Source organism: Pyrus communis, chromosome 8 (assembly GCF_963583255.1).
Source record: "Pyrus communis chromosome 8, drPyrComm1.1, whole genome shotgun sequence".
NCBI classification, from domain to species: Eukaryota; Viridiplantae; Streptophyta; class Magnoliopsida; order Rosales; family Rosaceae; genus Pyrus; species Pyrus communis.
Window position 1 is genome coordinate 24,836,510 of NC_084810.1, and position 22,631 is coordinate 24,859,140.

At 38.4% G+C, this 22,631-nt stretch overlaps 3 protein-coding genes across 4 annotated transcripts; 2 read left to right on the plus strand and 1 right to left on the minus strand.

Annotated features, from left to right (window-relative positions):
• The first annotated feature begins 386 nt into the window (after nucleotides 1–386).
• Nucleotides 387–7,211, plus strand: LOC137741699 (uncharacterized). 2 transcript variants are annotated; one of them, XM_068481408.1, is made up of 4 exons: nucleotides 387–721; nucleotides 1,448–1,839; nucleotides 2,645–3,836; nucleotides 3,999–7,211. In XM_068481408.1, exons 2-4 carry the CDS (start codon nucleotides 1,709–1,711, stop codon nucleotides 6,855–6,857), a joined length of 4,182 nt encoding a protein of 1,393 aa, XP_068337509.1. In that variant the 5' UTR covers nucleotides 387–721; nucleotides 1,448–1,708; the 3' UTR covers nucleotides 6,858–7,211. The 2 variants fall into 2 exon arrangements, with proteins under 2 accessions (XP_068337509.1, XP_068337510.1); XM_068481409.1 differs by having other exon boundaries at nucleotides 388–541.
• A 4,626-nt stretch (nucleotides 7,212–11,837) lies between these two features.
• LOC137743210 (PRA1 family protein G2-like) lies at nucleotides 11,838–12,407 on the plus strand. The gene has a single exon (XM_068483093.1). It carries the CDS (start codon nucleotides 11,838–11,840, stop codon nucleotides 12,405–12,407), a length of 570 nt encoding a protein of 189 aa, XP_068339194.1.
• A 951-nt stretch (nucleotides 12,408–13,358) lies between these two features.
• On the minus strand, nucleotides 13,359–17,143 carry LOC137743458 (uncharacterized). Its single transcript, XM_068483352.1, has 2 exons — nucleotides 16,931–17,143; nucleotides 13,359–16,770 (listed from the first exon to the last, which is right to left on the minus strand). Exon 2 carries the CDS (start codon nucleotides 16,473–16,475, stop codon nucleotides 13,491–13,493), a length of 2,985 nt encoding a protein of 994 aa, XP_068339453.1. The 5' UTR covers nucleotides 16,476–16,770; nucleotides 16,931–17,143; the 3' UTR covers nucleotides 13,359–13,490.
• Between the last annotated feature and the right edge of the window lie 5,488 nt (nucleotides 17,144–22,631).

Consider the following 22,631-nt stretch of genomic DNA (forward strand, 5'->3'; position numbering starts at 1 on the left):
AATAAAAAATTTCCCTAAACAAAGACGAGTGAAGTGTGTGGGTGGGATGGGGGTAAAAGTGTGATATTTCCATGGTGTCGATAATTGTCAACAGGGAGAGATTGTCGTGTAGTGGGACAACATGGGCCGTGTGAGATTGAAATTAAAGAGAAAGAAAGAGAGCAAAACAGACAATTGAGAGGGGCAATGACCACGATAAAAAATCAAGGATTAAAAAATTGAGAAGAAAAGAAAATTTGATAAAATATGACATATGACATATGAGGGTGTAGGGTAGGTACAGGATAGGACAGCTTTGTATTGTATTTCCTTTGTTTATTTTTCAAGAAGAAAAACCACCACACACTTCCTCTCTCTCTCTCTCTCTCTCCCCCCCCGCCCCCTACTTTCTCTTTCTCTCTCTATCTCTATCTGTATCTCTTTCTCTCTCTTCAAAACTCTCTTTAACGCATATTCACAGATGGGAGGTGAATCGGGGGTGTTTAATATGGTACAAACCCGCTTTATGGAGAGAAAGAGAACCTGATGCCCTTTTTGATGTGTGAGTGGGTGGTCCTGTTTTTCTCACTTCTTTCTCTCTTCCTCTTTCTCTCTCTAGAGTTGCTTAGTAGTCTTCAAAGACTTCATCTTTTCTCTCTCATTTCTCAGTCCGAACCAACCCTGAAAAAAAAGGCTTCAAAACCAAATAATCCCATCAGCGCCGCGATTTCTTTGATCTTGGGTTTGTTTTCTCTTCCTCAAAACCTGCATCTTTTTTTTTTTTTTTTTTTCGTGTTTTCTTTGACCACTCATTATCTTCTTGCTTGCACAGATGGAAACAAGATCAGAATCTGGTTGTGGGATTTAAACTAGATTTTATCTCAGATGTGTTGGGATTTAAACTAGATTTTGTTTGGCATGCTCAAAGATTTGGACTTCTTTGTAAATCTCCTTCTCTCACGCACTCTACTTGTTGGGGTTTTGTGGGATTAATTTCTCGTCTAAAAAAAATTCTTCTTTTGGGGAGCTCATAAATCATGATCTCTTGCTTTTGTCAACTTCAAATCTTTTGTGATTTTGCTCGAAGGAGATTGGATTGGTTGTTCAACTATGATAGCAAGTGGATTGTTGATTCTAAAGTCTCAAAATTTGAGAAATATTTCCACATAAAATATCACTCCAATGAACTTTTAGACTCCAACAAAATTGAATATCTTTGCTTGTTGGGTTTTGTTGTTTGCCTATTTTGTTCTTTGCTTGCTCAATTGGGTTCCTTCTTGTTTTGATTTTTTTTTTTTTGAAAAAAATATTTCAGATGCTTTAATTTCACTCATTCCCATCACATAAAATAACGTTTCTGGAAGGGTCTGGAGTATTACTAATAATAATCTTCCACCTTGTTCATAGTCTGGGATCTTTCCCCAAAAACCCATGATCTCATGCTCCTTTCCATTTCTCTCAATTGCAGATTGATGTTATGGATGAAGATTCCAGTGGGGTTGTTTGATTTTTCATCTCTGCTGCTTTCTGCTAGTGTTTCTGGTGCTGATTGGAGTGAACAGTAATAGTTCTAGAGCGAGAAAGAGACTTAGAGAGAGAAAGGGTCATTATATATGCTGAAATCTAAGTTCAAGATAAGGTGTGGAGGTAGAGAAGATATTACTAGAGCTTGTGACTGTTGGGGAAACAGCACAAGTAGAAGAGAGAAGAAGAAGCAGCTTTCCATCAGATGTTATCTTTTGAAAAACTTCCACCAGATCCCCCATGTCATCATCCCCAGCCTTTGATCATCAAAGATGCTAGTACTAGTCATGAGCAGCCACTAGATCTATCTCCACCCCTTCCTAAATTCTCCATCAGGTATAATCTCTCTCTCTCTCCTTTCTTTCTCTCTCTAGAAATGAAAATATGAACAGTTAATGATGATCCTAACTTGGGTTTTTGTTTTTCTTACATGGGATTCTAACCGCTTCTCTTTTTTCTTGTGTGATCTCAAAGCTTATCTCATATCATCTTAGAGCTTGTTGAGTCAGATCCAGAGAGAGATGCAAATATGTGTGTTGTTGTTGCTTGTGGCTCATCCAACATATGGGGGGCCTTGAGTCATGACCACCCCATCTTTGTCTCTATTTTTAGTGTGTTGGGGCTTTTTTTTCCCTGCTTTGGCTAATAAACGAAACTCGTTCACGGCTTGTCACCCAAAAAAAAAGAAACTCGTTCACGGCTCTTAATCCCCCTGAAAACCACACGTTTCTTCATGTGATTAATTTCCCTAATCCATGCTGTTAATCCACCCAACTCAATGTTAATTGTTGCTTGTGATTTCATGTCACCCTACCTTAATTTCCCATGAGTTTTAATTAGTCTCTCAGACGGTGTTATTTAGAAGAGAGAGACTTACATGAAACGGTGATGCTCGAGTTTTAATGAATCTCTAAGACCATTTCTGCAGACATCACATGGATATTACTCTACTGTTCGTGTATTTTCTTTTTCCTTTATAGTTTCATGGTCCATGTATATATTCCCTTCTTTGATTAGCAAATTTCATACAATAAAGTTTGAGTTCTCTTTGGACTTAGTCTAAAGGTGGCTAAGCTTAGCTCATTGGAATTGACCATTTGTGTGAAGAATCAGACGTATATGATGTCTTTACGTTGCGCAGAGATTATGTTTTTACATCCCGGAGCAAAGATATCGAGACCAACTGGCCTTTTTCTCAGAAGAATTTGCAACTTTGCTTGAAACATGGCGTGAAGGATCTGTTGCCGCCATTTCAGAATCTTGATGCAGTAAGAAACCAACCCGTTAAGAGATGTACGGTTGAAAGTGAAAAGAAAAGCAATCTTGATGTTTCAGAATCTTCCGGGCAAGATGATCATGCAGTATTAAAGTCTTCGTCAAACGATACCAAGCTGAAGGAAAAGCTAACAGAAGCTTGCACAGAGACTACAACAACCACTTCATGCAGGTCTGAAGGAGAAAATGATTTTCCATCCACACTTACGAGTGTTTCTCAATCTGAAATAGAAGAGTCAGTTCCTACGAACAGGCCGTCAAGGTTGCCGTTAGAAATTGATACTTCCTTGGAAGCTGCATCAGTTGAAGTACTTGAAGCTGCAGGTCCTCCCGTTGTTGTTGTTAGCAAGACTGGAAGCACGACGCGACCCTCAGGTAAGAAGTGCAGATTGGTGGTCAAATACGGTAGCCATTCAGAGAGAAGCTCAACCGAAGATATTGCATCGAATGCTACTACCATTTCAGAAACAATGACTTCAAAAACTTGCCCTGTTTGCAAAACCTTCTCATCGTCTTCTAATACCACCTTGAATGCTCATATTGATCAGTGTCTTTCTGGGGAGGCAACTCCCAAGTGGACCGGGGGTTGTAAACCGGTTACAAGGTACAGAATTAAGCCGAGGAAGACTAAATTGATGGTGGATATATATACTACTGCCCAGCATTGCACATTAGAAGATCTCGATAGAAGAAATGGTTCGAGCTGGGCCACGAACGTTTCAAGCTTTCCTACTCGGGATAAGAAGTCTGAGGTGCCGGTTGAAGAGAAAAGGCAAAGAGTGTCCTCAGTCCATCCTGATGATATTGATGTCGGTCCAGTCTATGTAGACGCCAATGGCACGAAAGTTAGGATTTTATCGAAGTTTGATGATGCACCATCTCCATCAGTGCCTAAAGCGGTAGAGCATCTTCGACCAAGAAAACCTTTGAAACCCGGCAAAGGAAGCAAATTCCTTTCAGCGAAAAAGCAAAAGCGCCATGCATCTAAACATCACAAGTACCTTAAACTTGCTCCTCAAAGCAAACATTTTATCTCTCCTAAGGCTCATTCTTCTCAGGTACGCCACTCTTGCTTTCTGTATTTACTTACTTTCAGCATAGGTCTCACCACCTTATAAACAACATGCGCTTCGATGCAATAAAAGGAAAACGAATAAAGAAGCTCTCAATATGCTTGAATTCCAATGCTTTCGTTGGTGCTAACACTGCTTTTTAAACAGATTCATGGGGGTCAAGAAACATGTGGAGCGAAAGAAAATTCCGAGGATGGACAGCAAATGGAAGAGCAGCTCAATTCCTGTAATGCTGGAGCTTTAAGAGGATGGGCTTGCTCCAAACGCACTGGTGGTGTAAAGAAGTTGAACAAGAAGCATGTGTCTCAGGACTTTTTGGTTGAGAGTGATCAAACATTTTTCGGTAACTGTCGTGTGGAGGGAAACTGTGGTAGAAAGGTAATGAATTTGTCTGGAAATCCAATTTCTTCTTCTGAAAAAAGTGGGAGCACAGAGAATGCATGTGATGAAGCTCAAGCTAGTGAGAAAAGTGACTGCTCTCCTTGGAGAAAGAGAGCAGGAAGCCCCTTTCCTGGTGAGCAAAGCCAGCATCAGTTTAGCAAAGACACAACTTTTTCGCCTAGTAGTTGCACGCTAAACCGTACATACTCTGATGTGAACTTTGCACCTGTGTTGAGCAACAATACAATTGGTTCTGCTGCGGATCTCACCGAAAATTTTGATTGTGCCCCTCGCACTAGCAAAAAACTATCTAAGAGTCGTGATGCCCCCAGATCAAATGCCAGGAAATCCCTCCCGCCAAAGAAAAATGTGTTGGCTATTGGCAGGCGGGTATCATTGACTGAATCCAGTCCCAGTGTTGCTATGAATTGCTCAGCTGTTAAGAATCAAGGGCAAAGGGAAGAAATAGATAAAGAGGTTGCTGCCTGGGATCCTGAGGCTGATCAACAGTATGATTTCATGCATAATTTTGCTGGAAAGCGGTTTCGAAAAGATTGTAGCGATGAAGTATCAGTATCCAGAAGCACTGTGTTGCAGAGGAGAAAATGTAGAGGTTCCTTAAGTAGCTCTAGAAGGAATGAACCCATGGCCTTGGAAGGTTCTCAATTTGCACCCGAGTTTTATGGATATGATGAAAGGGAAAAGATGGATACTTCTGTTACCATTCGTGATGAATATCTGGAAAAAGTTGATGGCCTGGGAGGTTCTGAGAGGGAAGATCAAATCCATGATGGTGACATGGTTACTGAAAAGCCTGCCCTAATAGGTTTCTGTGAAACCGAAGCAGTAACAAGTCCAACTGATCCAAGCATTAGTAATGAGCAAGAGATGTTTTGTGGTGATGGACTGGAAGATGGCACACTTGGGCAGAATGTTCATAGCATGGAGGAAATGGACTCTGATGATGGCCAAGGAAGCTATTTTCCTGAGGTTGATCCAATACTTATCCCAGGGCCACCAGGATCGTTTTTGCCAAGCCCTAGGGATATGGGGTCGGATGATTTTCAAGGGAATTCGTCACTAACCACGAGTCGAGTTCAATCATCTCAAGATCAGCTTGATTTTATTGATGGGGATTCATCAGATTCACCTGTTTCTACAACATCAACCATCTCTAATTCCAGAGGGACAAAATTTGACCCAAAGCATTCTGAACCGTCATCTTCCATAGGACAATCTGCTCAGGACAAGATCAGACCAGTCCTATCGCGTGCAGTTAGTGGTACTTCTGAAGAAATTAATGCCACTGCAGCCGAACATATAACTGGCACAGCAGCTGAAAGACTTTCTTTTGATAGAGAAAACTTTAAGGTCAACAAGATATCTCTCGAGAGGGGACCTATCAGCTTCAAAAGTAACGATCAGCCTTGCTGTTGTCAACGAAAGGAGAGAACTTCACAGGGTGTGGCTTTAAATTATCAAGAATCACCACTATTAATGCGGCGAGCAATGGCACTGCCTGCCATGGGAAAGCAAATGGGTGGCAATCTAAACACAAGAACTAACAATTTGGAGTCGGGGTCTGACATGACAGACTCGTTCTTTCTGAGTGGTGGTACAACATCGAGATCTGAACAGGCAGTTTTCCCTGTCGCCAAGTCATCTTCTGGTCACCATCCTTCGAAGGGTTCTCCAGATGGCAAGGGGAAGTTGTCAGGTCACAGTGAGTGTGATTCTTTTAGTCCATCTGCTTCTAATTCAATACTCAGGCTAATGGGAAAGAATTTGATGGTGGTCAACAAAGAGGAAGATACGTCAGTTCCACCGGTGCAGGCTCAACCACATGCGCAAACTAACCATCTAACTTCACAGTTTCCAACATTCTCAGGAGTTGTTCCTGGAAATCTTCAGAATCAGTTCTATCATTCCTTTCAACATAACAAAGTGGAGGAATGTTTTGACGCAAGTGCAGCGCACTTAAACAGTTATAGAAGCTATAGCAATCCAAGGACACCGCAAGTGGTTGCACGAGGACCTGCAAGCTTGTTTCCAAAGCATCATACAGATGGCAATTTTGTGGCATCCATGGAACCCCACGAGTATAAAGGCAATCATAATTTTCCAATGCCACAGAACAGGTATATAAGCAAACCCATTGGAGGAGCACCCACGTTTCATGTGGAGAGAATTATGAACCCTCCTGACCGCCAACGCAAGAATGGACATTCTGCTTTCAGTGCCAGTAAAGAAATTATCATCATTGATGATGTTCCGGAAAGTGAAGCTGATTTGACCTGCAGTGTTGCAAAGTACTCGGAAGGGTTGAGGGAAAGCCAAGTAGTTTGTTCTGGCAGTCCAGTTCCAGCGGCTCCCAGTTATAACTCAAAGCGTGTGAATAATCCTTTCTCTCGTTATGAGTCACAGGAACTTTGTGGATCACCAGTTTTGTACAACACCACCTTGCATGCAGTTCCCTCCAGGCTAGCCAATAATAGTAGTCCTGTTAAGTGGAGTTGTACTACTTCAGAAGGCTCAGGTGTGCTGCAGCGGGCTTCTTTTCTTGCAGCACCATCGCCAAGAGGACATCTGAGATCTACACTGTACGATTCACCGAGCTTGTCATAGAAAAACATGTCGCTTTTGAATGAGGAGAAATGGCGTGCAGTCCACATACTTATGCTGTTACTCTACCAAATGTTGGTTCGAAATCATGCAAATTTTTTTCAGGTTTCTACTTAGGCATGCTTTAAGCTACCCAGAGAATAGACAGTGTTTTAAGGAAAATCCATGAATAATATACAGTTGACATAAAAGCTTGGCTCGAAAGTGAATATTTTCGAGCATCAGTACAAGTAAAGCGTTTATGTCCCTTTTTTTCTTCTTTCCTATAGAATTTTGTTAGAGGTACTTGATTTCCTTGTGTGTTTGGCCTCTCCTTGATCAAATGTGAATTACAGCACCATGTTCTAGTCTTGAAAATCGATTATTTCTGGTTCATCCCGATTCATCTGCACATCCGTGAATTAGTACGCATTCGAGTATTTCAGAACTTCAGGCAAGAGGTTCTTTATTGTCTACGTTGGTTCATCATTATTTTCAAGAAAATATATACAAACATGCATCTAAGTTATACATAAAACTGGAATTGAACATCCCTCTCATTTTTTTCTGGCTGGACGAAAAAATGTTGATGCTTATTAAATGTTATGGTATTGCTAATTAATCTTTCCATGAACATGAGAGCTTCTGAATGCATGGTTGCAAATGAAATGGTGGTCGCGGTGAAAGTTTTAGAAATTACCTTTGATCGTAGAATAACCATGCAGTGAACGGTTTAAAATTTCACGATGAAAAACTAACATGCAGAAATGTACTGCAATCAAAATTGATCATCCTTCTTACACTTGATTTATATATATGCTCTTCTTCGTCTTTGGGTTAATGTTAATATTGTATGTGTTTCTTTTACAGATAAATGAGAGGCTCCACCATTAGATTTTGCCAAGACAACGTATTTTCTAACCAATCAAATTTACATTATATATATGTATTTGTAGTGGGGTCCGAGGAGTACACAAGTGAAATGCACAGGAAATAGTGACGGATGAAACCCCATATATTCAATAGAATTAGGTTAATTCTACGTAGGTTTTCAGTCACTACTTATTTTCGTTTTTTGCTTTCTCTTCTCCTCTAGCTATAGCTATTTTGCATGGTACGCAGCAAAGTTATATATGGTACTATATTACCTTTGCTTGTTCAGGAATTCATGAGCATGCATGGAAGTTTGGCTTACCACGAAATGTAGCCGTTAGAGAGAGAGAGAGAGAGAGAGAGAGAGAGAGAGAGAGAGAGAGAGAGAGAGAGAGAGAGAGAGAGAGAGAGAGAGAGGTGCATTGCATGGTCAATTTGAAGGTACATATAAACGACAAGATGAAACACAAAATAAATGGCCGTTGGATTCGCATTATACCATATGGATGCTTACTAAGGTGCTGATGTAAATAGACAGAGCAACTTATATGAGTATGATGTTATCGTGATGTTATATATTAATAATCCAACAACGTCTTTTAAGAACAAATTTTCATGTATCATTATATTATAAATATAGAATATCATGATTACTGTGTACTCGTGCAACATAAGCTAAAACTATTATTTTAAGGAAGGCAAAGGGATGGAACGTGGGGTGTGTGAATTTTGCATGGTGAAAGCTGGACAACTCCCCATTCCACACTCCATACAAAGACAATGGCTCTGCTTGTTTAAATTGTCGGTTGTGGGCCATTCTTTATCTTTCTTCTTGTCACTTTATACTTATTAAACCTTCTCAAAAGGAGCATTACTTGAACGTTGAAAAACTTAGAGAGTGAGAGAGAGGGGTATTGAGTGCTCTTTAAGACTTTGCGAGAGAGAGAGGGGGGAGAAAGGAGGGAAATACTTGAGTAACGAGTTGGATACTCTCTCTCTCTCTCTTTCATATTATAATAGTAATAACATTATTATGATCCTCCCATCTTTGCTTAATCCTGTTCATAATTCAAAACTTGATTCAAATATCTACTTTGCAAAGGCTTGTTCGTTTAACGTTTTGTCAAACAGTTCTTAAAATTTCGGAGTTTTAAATGATATGTATGTAACTGTGTATTTAAAGTTTCAAACTTTACAAGCAAGTTGGAAACAAGTAAGTTGGAAATGAGAGTTTTTCTTTTTAAAATTGATTCCGTAGTTTGTAAGTGAATCCATGTATCCAAAGAAGTTGATCATGTGGGTTCAAAATTAATTCTAATACGTCTAGTTTTGTGGGTGATTGCATGTGTGCAGATGTTTTAAAATTTTATACTTGACGAAAAAGTTGATCGTTTGCCTAAAAGAGAAAACTATGCATTGAAGATTTAAGAAAAACATGATTGGTTGTTCGGTATAGCTTTATTTACCAAGAGATCGCATGACCAACTTCTTTAATGTACCTCGTTTAGTGTCCGTACAAAGATTATTTTTGTACGAATTAAGATTTATACTCAAAACACTTTTACTAGAAGTAATTTCATTATAATTATATTATTGTAGTTTTTATCACAACTACAAGTACTGTGTGTGGAGGATTTAAAAGTACTTCTTCAAAAAGCATCCAACAAGTGTTTTTTTAAAAAACAGTTTCATTACCCCGAAAATAATTTCTAAATTTTTCTGTAAAAAATATCTATTCCTTAACCAATCACAAACATACTCTTGATTAGTTCTGCATAGCCAATTAAACTATAAGTAGAGCTTTTAATTAAAGGAAAACTAATAAAAAGGATTTAAAAAATTTGAGTTTTAACGATAAGGATAAAATAAAATGTAAAGTGAATAGTACCGGGATTAACTTTTTAGTATAAAAATATAATTTTTCGTTAAAATGAACAGTACCGCGGACATTTTGTTAAAACTTCTTTTAATTAGTTGTTTCGTTATAAAAGACATTCCCCCACACACATACTGTTGGGTTGAAAAAGCTGGCTTTGCACGTCTTAGTGGAAGTGGAATTTCTGTGTACGTATGAACAAGCACAAAAGTCAAAGCACAATGATGATAATTAATTAATTTGAACACTGAGTTGCAAAGGGACAAATCAAATTAAATCCAGAGATTCCATTATCTCATTCCATTAGTCATACTTATACAAATTAAGGATTTCGATTTCTCGTACAAACCAAAAGTTCAGATTGATTCTTAATTCTAGATAGCAAAGTCCGATAGAGGATTTAAAAGTACTTCTCGAAGAAGCATCCAACGAGTGTTTTTTTCAAAAAACAATTTCATTACCCAGAAAATAATTTCTAAATTTTTATGTAAGAAATAAAAAAATATCTATTCCATAACCAATCACAAAATACTCTTGATTAGTTATGCATAGCCAATTAAACTATAAGTAGAGCAACTAGAGCTTTTAATTAAGAAAACTTTAACAAAAAATTCTCGGTATTATTCACTTTAATTAAAAAATACATTTTTACACTAAAAAGTCAATCATAGTACTATTCACTTTACCTTTTATTTTATCATTTCCGTTAAAACTCAAAATTCTCAAACTATTTTCATTAGTTTTTTCTTTAATTAATTGTTTCAAAGGACATTCCCCCACGCACATACTGTTACAATGCATTGAGTTTGGGTTGAAAAGGTTGGCTTTGCACGTCTTAGTGGAAGTGGAATTTCTGTGTACGTATGAACAAGCACAAAAGTCAAAGCACAATGATGATAATTAATTAATTTGAACACTAACTTGCAAAGAGACAACTCAAATTAAATCTGATGATTCCGTTATATATACTTACACGAATTAAGGATTTCGATTTTTTTTTATGCACAAATTAAAAGTTTAGATTTCTTAATTCTTAAATTCTAGACAGCAAAGTTCGAAAATGATCCAAACTCCAAAAATAGACGTTAAGCTGAAATTTGAACCCATATGGTATTGACACCTTCAAGAGGGATCACGAGTTGAGTGAACTCATTGACAAATTGGCAACCCTAGCAAGTTCAGATTAAACTCTCTGCATGGTCAAGAGTTAAACGCGTCCAAATTCAACTAAAATCTGCTTTAGCATTCTTTAACTTCCAGTTTACGTTAGTAATTAATATTGTACATATTGAAGTAATTTATATTCACTTATGTTAAGTTTTATCTTGATTGAATTTGAGTTATAGTTTTAGCTTGTTGATTTTCTTTGGAGTGATAGTGCGAAGGGAGAAATCGAACTTCGACAACAACTGTAAAGTTAAATGTTCTTGATCACTTGACATACAAGTTTATTGTGTCTTAGCTTGCAGATTAGAATGATCATTTCGGTTCAATTAATTGAGAAATTATTCAGTGTAACAATTACATTATCACGTAATATTATCAATTTACTCATGATATAACACGCGTATTATTTTATTAATACTATATCATAGGTTCACGAAATGCCAACCTTACAGTTTACGCTTATTACAACACTTAAATTGGTAACAGCTCATTGTAGTATGACCCCCACCCCCCAAATTTGAGTTTATCCAAAGAAGAAACACAATTTTTTCTCTTTCACTTGAGGAACTCAAAATGGTAAATATTTAACCGGAGAGAAACGGCTCATTTTGAAGTATTTTTAAAATAATTGAAATGCTTTTAGATAAAATGTTTTTAGGTTCTAAAAGCGTTTGAAGCGCTTTCTACTACAAACACCAATTATGTGCTCATTTCAATAAGATTTAAATGTTTTTTCAGAATTTATCTATATTTTATTAAAGATTAGTTACAAAAATATTTTCATCAGTAACACTTGAAACGAATTTAAAAGCAATTCCTGACGAGCTCTTACTTTACAACCGGACGATAATAATTGTAAAATGTGACAATGTACACAAACATTTTTTACCATTTCACAACAACGTATGGAAACTCCACTAACGAACCCAAATCTTCACCTTTCATGCTTCCCTTCCCTGTCTGTCCCTCACAGCCCCACTCACCAACCAATCAAACTCAGAGACTGTCACAGCCTCACAGACTTCACAGAGTTGAAGGGTTTGAAGGGTAGGTTAACGAACCAAACATTCAAACCCTCACTACAAAAAATGTCGCCGTCGCAGTCCGGCACAGCAACAACCTATACCAGCATACCCATTTCGGTCTCGGGCTCCGACGCCATCACCCGATCCATTAAAAACCTCAACGACGCCGTTTCCCGCCGCCGTCCATGGTCCGAATTCGCCTCCTCGATCTCCCGACCCGACTCCTTATCCTCCGCCCTGACCCGGATCCAGACCAACGCCAACCACTTCCGGGTCAACTACTTGTTATTGATCGGATCCTGCGGGGTGCTATCCCTCATCGGGAGCCCGGGATGGCTTCTGGTGACGGCGGCCGTCGTGGGGTTGTGGCTGGTGATCTATGTTTTTAGGGAGGACCCACTTGAGGTGTGGGGCCACCACGTCAGCAATTGGGCCGTGATGGCGGGCCTGGTAATTGTTTCTGTTTTGGTTGCTTGGGCCAGCGGTGGGCTTGGGAGTGTTGCATTGGGCCTTGGAGTTGGGCTTCTGTTGTGTGCGGTCCACGGGCTGCTTACGAACACAGAAGGCTTGTTTCTCAACGAGACCGAAGCTGCTTCTCAGGGATTGATTGGGCCCACATCTTCATCCGTCTAATAATTCAATTATTTATTTTTAATGTGGGTTTGGTTTGTAATTTTGTTGTTGTGTGTGACTTCAAACAAACGACAAAGAAATGCTTGTCGTTTTTTTTGTTTTTAATTTTTTTGAATTTTTTCGGATTTTATTTATTTAGATTGTGGTGGATTGATTTAGGTGTGTAAAAATGTAATTGAAATTGGAGTTTTCCCCTTGTAATATTGATTTGTGGATTCTATTTTTGATGGAATGAAGACGTTGATTTCCTGTTCACTTGTGTCACCAATCCAATGCTATGAATTTCTTACAGTTTTACTCGAACTTACGAGGAGAGAATGAAAAGTAGCAGAAACACTGCTTTGACTAACTAATCTTACTAGGTCCAAATTTGTTTGCTCGCACTCAAATATTAAACACTAAAGAGACTCTCTCAAAGTGAAATTCTCATAGACTCTATACCACTTTACAGTTTAACGTCAATTTTTGTGTTAACATTGTAAAATATTGTCCCAAAAATATAAGATTATAGAAAATTCATAAAGAGTCTCACGTTTAAGAGTCTTCTTAGCGTTTCACATATTACTTTGATTAAGTTGTACTAAATTGCATATAAATTTGTATGCAATCTATTTAAAGTGAATAGAAGAAAGGTCCGTGTCCCTCTAACCATAAAACACATAAATATTGATTACATGCTATGGACCATGTCACTTAACACCAGGCAAACCTTTTATTGCTTTATCTACCAACATGGGACCCTTTGATTTTAGTGCTTGCAAACGTTACATTGATTAGAGCAAATGTATTCTCTTGTATGCAAATGATTCTCTCATGCCATCATGTGCACTCTAGTATTTTTTTTAGTGGTTTGATTCGTTTAAAATAGAATATCGCTCGTATCATAGTAAAGTTTCGATGCTAAAAAATCGAAGAAAAAAACAGATAACTAAATGATTTTCAGTGCTCTTATTCTCTAACTGGAAATTATAATGTCTACTAAATTGCTGATATTACAAACTAAACTAAGATTTGATTACAAGTGTTAACAAAACTGAGTTCCTCATAGAACAAAGGCTTGCTTGTTTCCAAAGCAACAGAGATTTATATTTTGCTTCTCATCCTTACTAACTTTGCCAAAGTTTCTTGAGCTGCCAATGTGTGAGCATGGTTATGCCCTAGCATCACTGTTCTGATGCTGATACAAGTCCTGCACAGCTCTTCGCCGCTGTCAAAATGCCCACCTCTAAGCAGCAACTTTGCCCTCGTCTCCAGCAACGTCGCCTTCAACAGCGTCACATCTTGCCACACGTATTCATCCACCCTCTGGTTACTTTGCAGCTTGTTCTTCCAGCACAGAGAGCCGTGGCACCAGTCTTGGATTTGGGATACAAACGACTTCTCTACTTCTTCAAGTACGTTAGTGCACACCTTTAGAAGCTCCAGTGCCGAGCTGCATCTGGAGAAGGTTGTGAATGCTCTGATTGCGAGAGGGAGGGCGGTTTTCTTGATGTATAAAACCATGTCGATCGCCTTTAGCTGGACGAGGGGAGGTTCGGATTTGAAACCGAAAACAAGGAATGCAGTAGCCCAAAGATGGTCTAGGTTGACCAATGGATTGCCAATTTTTCTTATGCCTTGAATTGCTGCCTTGGCAGCTACCAAACCTTCTTTTCTCTTTGTGTATACTTGAGTAATGGGATGGAATTGGATCCAGCATCCGAATGGTTTTTTCGCCACTCGCGCTAATCCCAATTTAACAAGAAGCAGTGCTGAATCTTCTTCGCTACTCTTCCATGCTTGCGGTCCAAAGCAACCAGAGCACCCACTTATGCAATTAGTCCACTTCCTTAGCCGGCTTTTTGTGGTGGGCATATTGTTAGCTGCGGTAGTCAGCAGAGTCAAGGAAATCGGTGTTGGAGCAAACCAGGCGCCAACAAGAAGCATTCTTAACGCAAGATGATTGATTCTCCCGTTAGCTTGTTGCAAGACGGCGAAGCAAGAAGCTATGACTTTCATTAGGAAAATGTTGTTTTTGTAGTACTGCTCTTCAGTGATGCTTATGAAAGGGCAAGGAGAGCCCTCATCAAGCTGAACTTGGCTGACAGCTTCAAAGAGAGCAGAAGGCGCAATGGCTAGTTCTGAAAGCAGCGATCCAATCAGCCACAAACCAAAACTCAACCTTCCTAACTTCTCATCGAACTTCGTCAGAAATTCCAACTCCCTAGCCGGGTACTCTTTCTTTTTCCTTCCTCTAATCAAAACCATTGCATCTGACGCAGGCAAGGGTGGAAGCTGCATTGCGTCAAAATTCATTACTTTTGACAACCTAGTTGTGATGATCACATGAGACCCTCCTGTGTTCCTTGGGATCAAGTCATGCAAATCCTTCCCTTCCCACCACTCCCTCTCAGTCTCAAGATTATCGATCACGATCAAGTAAGGCATGTCCCTAAACAACTCCCTCTTCACCCTCTTAAATGCTTCGAATTCCTGCTCTTCAAAGCTTCGAATCCTTCCTCTATCCTTCTCAGCATCAGCACTCACATCCAACCCCAAATTCTGAGACAGATTCAGTATGTTCTGCCTAAAATACCTAGCTTCCCCACTTATCCACAACACCATCTTGTATCTCTGGGAATACCTGTAAGCGAATTCCAACACAAGCTCGGTCTTGCCAATCCCGGGAACCCCATTTATGCAGATCACACTACTTCCCAAGCCCTTGTAACTCCCACTTTTCGCTCTCTTGTACTTCGACCTCTTGAACGAATTCCGCCCCACAACTGGTGGTTCAATCCAAGCCTCCAGGTTAGGTTCCTTGCATTTTCCCACCTCCAAATTAATGTACCTCCCTCTAGTAGTAACAACTTCACTCTCCTCATCAGCTAGCCCTTCCGATTGGCCGCTCGCTTCACCTTTAACCACGGAGCATTCCTGCTCCAATAAGTCCCCAGAAGAACCAAAAAATGCGGTTTCAATCTCTGCAATCTCCTTCTCTCTCCCAACAAAAAACCTATTCCTCGAAAAAGGCAGCTCATTAATTCCCTCCACATCCGTCTGCTGTGAAACGCTTTGCCTCCCGAGCTTGCCCCTCAAAACTCCGGCCGCTTTCGACACAATGCTCCTCCAGTTCCCGTCATTGGCCTCCAACTTATACTCATTACACTTCATCATCCCATCAACCGCCTCCCTGCAGTCTTTCTCAACCGAATTGTAGTTCAAAATCGCCGAAACTTCTTCAGGACTGGTGTCGAAAAAAATGGGAAAAAGATTCTTCTTCTGGGCAAAAAACCTTACCTCCTCCATGCTCAAATGGTTCAAGAAGCTCGAGCTCGTAACCACCACAACTCCATAGGTGACTGAGCAGATAACTCTGTCAGCAATCTCTTGGCTCTGCGAGTCCGAGTACTTGGCTCTGTCCGCCACAAAGCATGCGATGCCTTGGAGCTCAAGCTCCGACTTCACCCACTTGCAGAACCTCACCAAGTTGGGATTTTGGCCGTGGAATCCGATGTACACGTCGCAGCTCCGCAGCTTGGTGGCGGAGGAAGCAGGGGAAACAGGGCCGCCCGCCCCGCCGCATTTGGCAAAAGAAATCCGAGGGACCGGAAAGGAAAAGGAAATGCGGGGAGGGGCATTGTCGAACTTGTGCTTTAATGGGTCGGAGACGTCGTCGGAGTACTCGTACTGGTCCGACGGCGGAGTGTAGGAGCTGCTGGGTATGTCATCTGACTGTGGACCTCTGTAAGGTGAGGACAGGGTAGTTGCTAGGGTAGTCGCTGGGTTTGAGGTCTGCTGGGTCTGCTGGGTTTCCTGGGGTTTGGGGGCTGAGACTCTGGGGGAAATGTAAGGGGACTGGAGAGCTGAAACAAATGCTGAGGAGGGTGGGGAGATTAAGGAAGGGGAACTGTAGGGCGAGGGCAGAGTAGCAATTTCCTTACCTGTAGCTGCTGCTGAAGAAGCTGTTTTGATGGTGAGGCCACTGGAAACCATGGTGTCCAGAGGAGATTTCTGAGGGGACTCAGAAGAGTTTGGTGTTGGGTTTTCTTCCACCATTGCCAAGTTCAAATCTTCGCTAGATCTCATCTCGGATGTGCGGAAATCACTTCCCTTCGTATTATCGCTCCTTTTCACTAAACTGTACTTTGAAGAACATTGTGCATTTCCTCAGGTCCTCAGAAGCATCATTTTTTTGGTCAGAAATTTCACAGCTTTCTTCTCAGATGGCAGTAGATGAATGCAACACTAAAAAAAATAAAAAACCCAAACAGGAGAAATCTTGAAATCTTTCTTCTGTTGTTGATGTATGTCACTTGCCATGGTGTGGGCCAATTTTATGGGGGGTCAGTTCAAAGCTAGCCAGAAGAACTTTGTTTTTATGCTGCAGATTTGACAGAGAGAGAAGAAGAAAATCCATGTCAAAAATCAATGATTGTTCAGTCACTGGTTAAAAACAATCATGGGTTTCTCTTTTTTCATGCACTTAAATGAAATCAAGCATTTTATTCAGAATATTATAAAAAATAAATGAAATTATTTACCTTGGCTGGATTCATAATATTCAAAATTTGAAGACCCTACTCCCCTGCAACTTCTCAGAAACCCATCTCTCTCTCTCTCTCTCACTCTCAATGAACAAGCTGGACACTGGACAGAGATGGATGGGGGAATCTAATTGGTAATGTATGGGTTGGATCTGTGAGGTTTTTTGAACATTAAATATTGCTCCAATGGCTTAAAAAGAAGTTTGCAGAAGAGGGGTATTTTGTATAATATTGTTACTGTTATGGTACTGAATAATCAAACAATAATTTGTATTGGGGTTTGCCAATTTCTTTTTGTTTTTACGTGCTGTACATCTTGATCTCTCGCGCTTGGTTTACAGAAGCCAAAGGTTGGTCAGAAAGCACTTTGGAGAAAAGGACTTTGGGAGTGGAACCTAACTCAGAACCTTGTTTTGTACACATTGGTTCGTGTCCATATGGGTTCAAATTTGATAAATAAATAAATATATAACTGTATAGTAATGTATATTTTACTAGACTGTATATATTTGGGAATGCAGGTTTTTGCTCTATGTGTGAAGTCATCCGACACAGTTTGAATATATTTGCATGGGAAATTGGACCAAAGACCAGTCCAACTCACTTACTGAGAACTCAGTAAAATCATTGAGGAGTGAAATTGTAGAAAACTTTCTTACCTAAATGGATTTTTGATAAGAAAAACTTACATGCAACCGAAATAAAAAAAACATACATAGCAATGTAATTGGAACATGAAGTTGGTGGCATATTAAGTATATAGTGTATCGTTATATGTACTAATTTTTTTTTAATAAATTGTGATTAATTAAATGTAGAAATTACAAATTTTTTTACCTCAAATCAAGATTCGGAAAGGGTCTCGAAATACAAAGTCAACGGACTTAGAAATTCAGACTATTTATTCTAAATCTTATGATCCTTATTAGCCTATCTCATTAGTTCATTTCACACAATACAAAGTTTTGACTCTCACTATCTTGAACGGTCCAAATTTCTCAACCTGTCAAAGCCGAACTGCGAGATCCAGAAAGAATCTGAATTCTTTTTAGGGAACTTTAACAAAAAGCTCCCGGTACTATTCACTTTAACGAAAAACCACATTTTTATACTAAATGTTCAATCCTGGTACTATTCACTTTACCCTCTATTTTGTCATTATCGTTAAAATTCAAAGTTTTCAAACATTTTTCATTAATTTTCCTTTCTTTTTACTATTCATTCTCAAGTACTTTTTCTTGCTTGCATGCATGTGGGCTATAATACACCAGTCTGTAACAATTATAAAATTTGAAATAATATAATCTGTCCTCTTTCTTTTATACACACACATATACACACTCTTTAAGGAAAGAAATTCCCGTTTAAAAAAAAATAAGGACATCCTCTTGACCATTAAATTTAGCTTTAATGAAATTTTGTGGTTAAAATTAAATTATAGATCATAAAATCTCAATCACAAAATTTCATTAAAATCAAATCTAACGGTCAAGAAAGTGTTCTTTTTTTTTTTTTTAAATGAGGATTCTTTGGCTCTCTCTCTCTCGGTGTGTGTGTGTATCATGTGGAAGATTGTTCAGACTCGTAGTGTTATGATTAAGTATATTATCTAGACACATATGTAGTGGATTTTATTTATAAAAAATGGGTGACTACACGTATAATGTACATCACTAAGTATTACGATTAAGTATCTCATCGAAACAAATGTACCAACATTTTTCAAAAGAAATTTACGCATATTTACTTTCGTGAAATGTACACTGAAAGTATATTCGAATTTCGGACTTCCATTATTACGTTTACTAACACGAACATGTATACAATTTGCAACCCGACACCTGAAACCCCACAAATTAGATTAATTAGAAGGGTAACTTATCTATGCTCATTCTATCTTCCCTGCCACTGACAATTCATGATTTCTCCATTCCGAATATTAAACATGCCATAAATTTGTCTAACCTTAAAATAGGGATTTAAGATTAACTTGGATGACTAAATTACATAGAATTCTTTTCACGTGTTTATACATTTTGTACTTCTAAAATTTTTCCATCGATGTCTATGCGTGGAAACATAATCTATGTATCTAGACCGGCAACGTATTTCTGCTTTTTCATGAGTTCTTGTAATGTAACCTAAATTAAGTATGCTATATATATTTTTTTAAACAAATCATTTTGATCTATGACAATAACATCTAAAATCTTTTGTAATGCGCGAATTGATTCTCATCACTCAAAACGCATCGGCGGAGTTTATTTGTTTACTTGTTTGAGAACCCTGTCTACTTGGATTAGAGTATTAGACTAGTGTAAATAGTCATACTAAATACTCATTGCATAACTAGAGTTATCGTTCGATATTATGTCATGAATTCTTTATCTGTATATAGTACTCTCTACCTATGCATTACTCAAATTATTTCATGTACCATATAACTTGTAAGATTTAAAGAGCATGCATGTGGCCATGTAAGACTTTATGTGGGTTCATATAATTCAATAAATGACACCATATGATATGCTACCTTATGTCATTGATTTGTTTTCTCTAAAAGAATTTTTTTTTTCACCAAGCATGTATTCTTCCGATCTATAAACACAAATTTAAAAAAAACAAGCACGCTACTTTGATCGACTGGTCTAACTAATTCAGGTTGCATTTTTTTTAGAAGTATGGAGGGAAAAAGAATGAATGATCTCTAGCTTCCAAATTATTTATCTTCAATTTAATAACTAAACTGATAATACTTGCACCATTCAAGGGAGGAATTAATGCACATATCCTACTACCTTTGAATAAAGTATTTTTACTGTATAAATTTATAATCGAAACCTTTCAATTTCAACCGTCATTTGAAGATCTCATCCTACAAATATATCATTCGAATCGAAAATTATTTAATTATTTAAATGTATCAAATGGACGTGGATGCAAATATTCTCCAAAATATACCCGATGGTCTTCATGCAAGGTAAGAGAAAATAGCATATATTAAGTAAATTATGTTGATGCACAAAATCATCGAGGACTTTGGTACAACAGAAAGTGTCAAGTTTGTGACCTTCGCTCGGTTGCTCCGATCACCTAGTGATGATGGTAGAGATAGGGAAGCAAACACAAGATGTACGTGGTTCGCCCTAAGTCTGGCTACGTCCACGGAGTAGAGGAGTTCTCATTAATAGTGAAAGGTTTACACAAATACATAAGTTTAAGCTTAATTATCATTAGTGGGTTCTAATGACTAGTTTAAGTACAATAATGACATTAGCCCCTCATTGTTGGAGAATGTTCTTCTTTTATAGTTAAGGAGAGTCTTCAGCTTTTGTTTGCGACCAATGTGGGACTCTATGAGCCTTATTCTGATGTTGACATGTGTTGTGCTGTGATTGGCCTCCTGGTTGGAGGGAAACTCTTGTGCTTCGGCAAGGGTGTCTCAGCATGAATCCCTCAATAGGTCCTTGAAGGTATGACATTGACTGGTACTCGGTAGTTTCGAGATTGGTCAAATATGGTACAAACAAATTATATTTGGTTTTGGGAGCTTTTTTTCATTTCATTGATATGCATGCATGATTGAGGCAAAGCTGGAAAGTCCTACTGACACATAATGTCACAACAGTCCTCAAGCTCCCTTAAAAGCTTGGTCTCTTTTATAAATTAATCTCATTTTTTGGCCTTCTGATTTCTATTTCATGGGTCTCTACATATATATTGAGATCACCTTAATAAAACCCTAATTTCTATATTTTTATTAATCTCTCCAATGATCCTATCCTATATACCTTTGCTGTTTTGATTGTCTCGTGATTACATTTACACCACAAACACACAAGAAAATTGAAATTAGAGTAGGTTTATTCTCTTTGCACATGTTGTTCACCCTTTGATGACCAAAGTAGACTAATTTAGAGAGATAGAAACATGAATAGCCATCATATTTGATATTGTAAATTAAATATATGCACGTAAGTGCTTAAAAACTAACTAGTTAGTAAATTACTTTAACTCTAGTCACTCGTTACGACTGCATTCTTTCCCACCCTCCTTATGATGTTGAGTTGAGCAATTTGGGAAGCAAGGAATTCAAGGCTCTGGAATAACAAGCTTGAAGCCCCGAACATCCTTGTCTCTCGTGTTATTTCTCTGTGGCATGAGTTTGTTCGTACCAACTCAAGCCCCCCTAAGCCCAAACCCTCTAAACCGGAAGAGTTCAAATGGAAAAGGCCACCTCTACGGTGGCTCAAGGTGAAGATTGACGGTGCTTGGAACAAGAATTTAAAGGTCCTGGAATTGTGGTGCAGGTGCTTGACTACCAGACAAACTAAAGGAGGTGTCCTCAATAAGAAATAAGCACGTTAATCAACATTCAAGTGATAATCCAATCATCAACAACCACATCATTTAGTTTGCAAAATTTAGTTTAGAAATTTAATCTCCTTAACATTACCTCAACGTTGATTAATATATGTATTTGGTTTCTAGTTCTTAGATTGATGATGTGCATTAATCAAAATTTATTTGTTTGTGCAACCATTGAATGGAACTTCACACTCAAATAATATCGTGAGCATAACAACTCATTCATAAAAGAGTAAAAGATAATAAATTATTAGCATTGTAAAAAGATCATTCGCAAATTTCTTATTTTTAGTGGAGGTGAGTTAAATGATTTTTTTCCAATAATGATTCGATTACATGTGGCTAATACTTCCATTTCCTTATATATCTAAAATGGAGGAGTGTCAAATGCTTTGCTCTTTAACAATATGATATTTAATTTATTTCAAACTACTATAATTTTAGATAAAGAGATTTAAATTCAAATACAAAGAGAGAGTGATCATGCATAGTTGTTATTAGGCTTGACAAATGGGTTGTGTTTTTCGTGTTCATGTCACTTTCATGTCATATCTGTTATCTTAACGGGTTGTGTCATATCGTGTCAAACTCGTTATCTTAACGGGTTCTCAACAAGTGATTCGATAACGACCCAATTCATTTACGAGTCATGTAAGAAATTGTCATATCTAATGTTTAGGTCTAGCAAATGATATCTTATCGGGTGACTTAATAGCGACCAACTCATTAACAGGTTAACCTGAAACCAGTTATTTTTGTGTCGTTTCTTGTCTGATTAACGGGTCATACAATAAATTGTCAGGCTAGTTGTTACGCTCAACCCATGTCTAAAATGCAGATTGAACATTTTTTTCTATACAAACAATAGTGAAGGAGGAAGAAATCGAATTTAAAACCTCAAGTGCAAGATAAATAATCATAACCATTTAAGCTACAAGTTTCTTGTAGGTACAACAGAAGAGCAGAAATAACACTAGAACTATCACTTTCCAACCGAAGACAATGCCAACCCTGCTGATATGCAAACTCAATATCAATAATAATTGTTGATAACTCTGCAAAAAAAAAAAAGAGTTGCTATGACTAATCCATTGACAGAAACCTCCAAGAAAATGACTACGGCAATTCCTGAAAACTCCTCCACAAGCAGCAAGACCGGGATTTCCTTCAGACAAACCATCTGTATTATGCTTAACCCAAGGAAACCATGGAGAAGACCAAAGGACATGAAGAAAAATAGGTGCCTGGCAAGGGATAGGTCGGATCCCCAAAAAAGAAATGATCTGAGTGTCAAAACCCTGAGAATAACTATGAATAAACTTCTCACCAT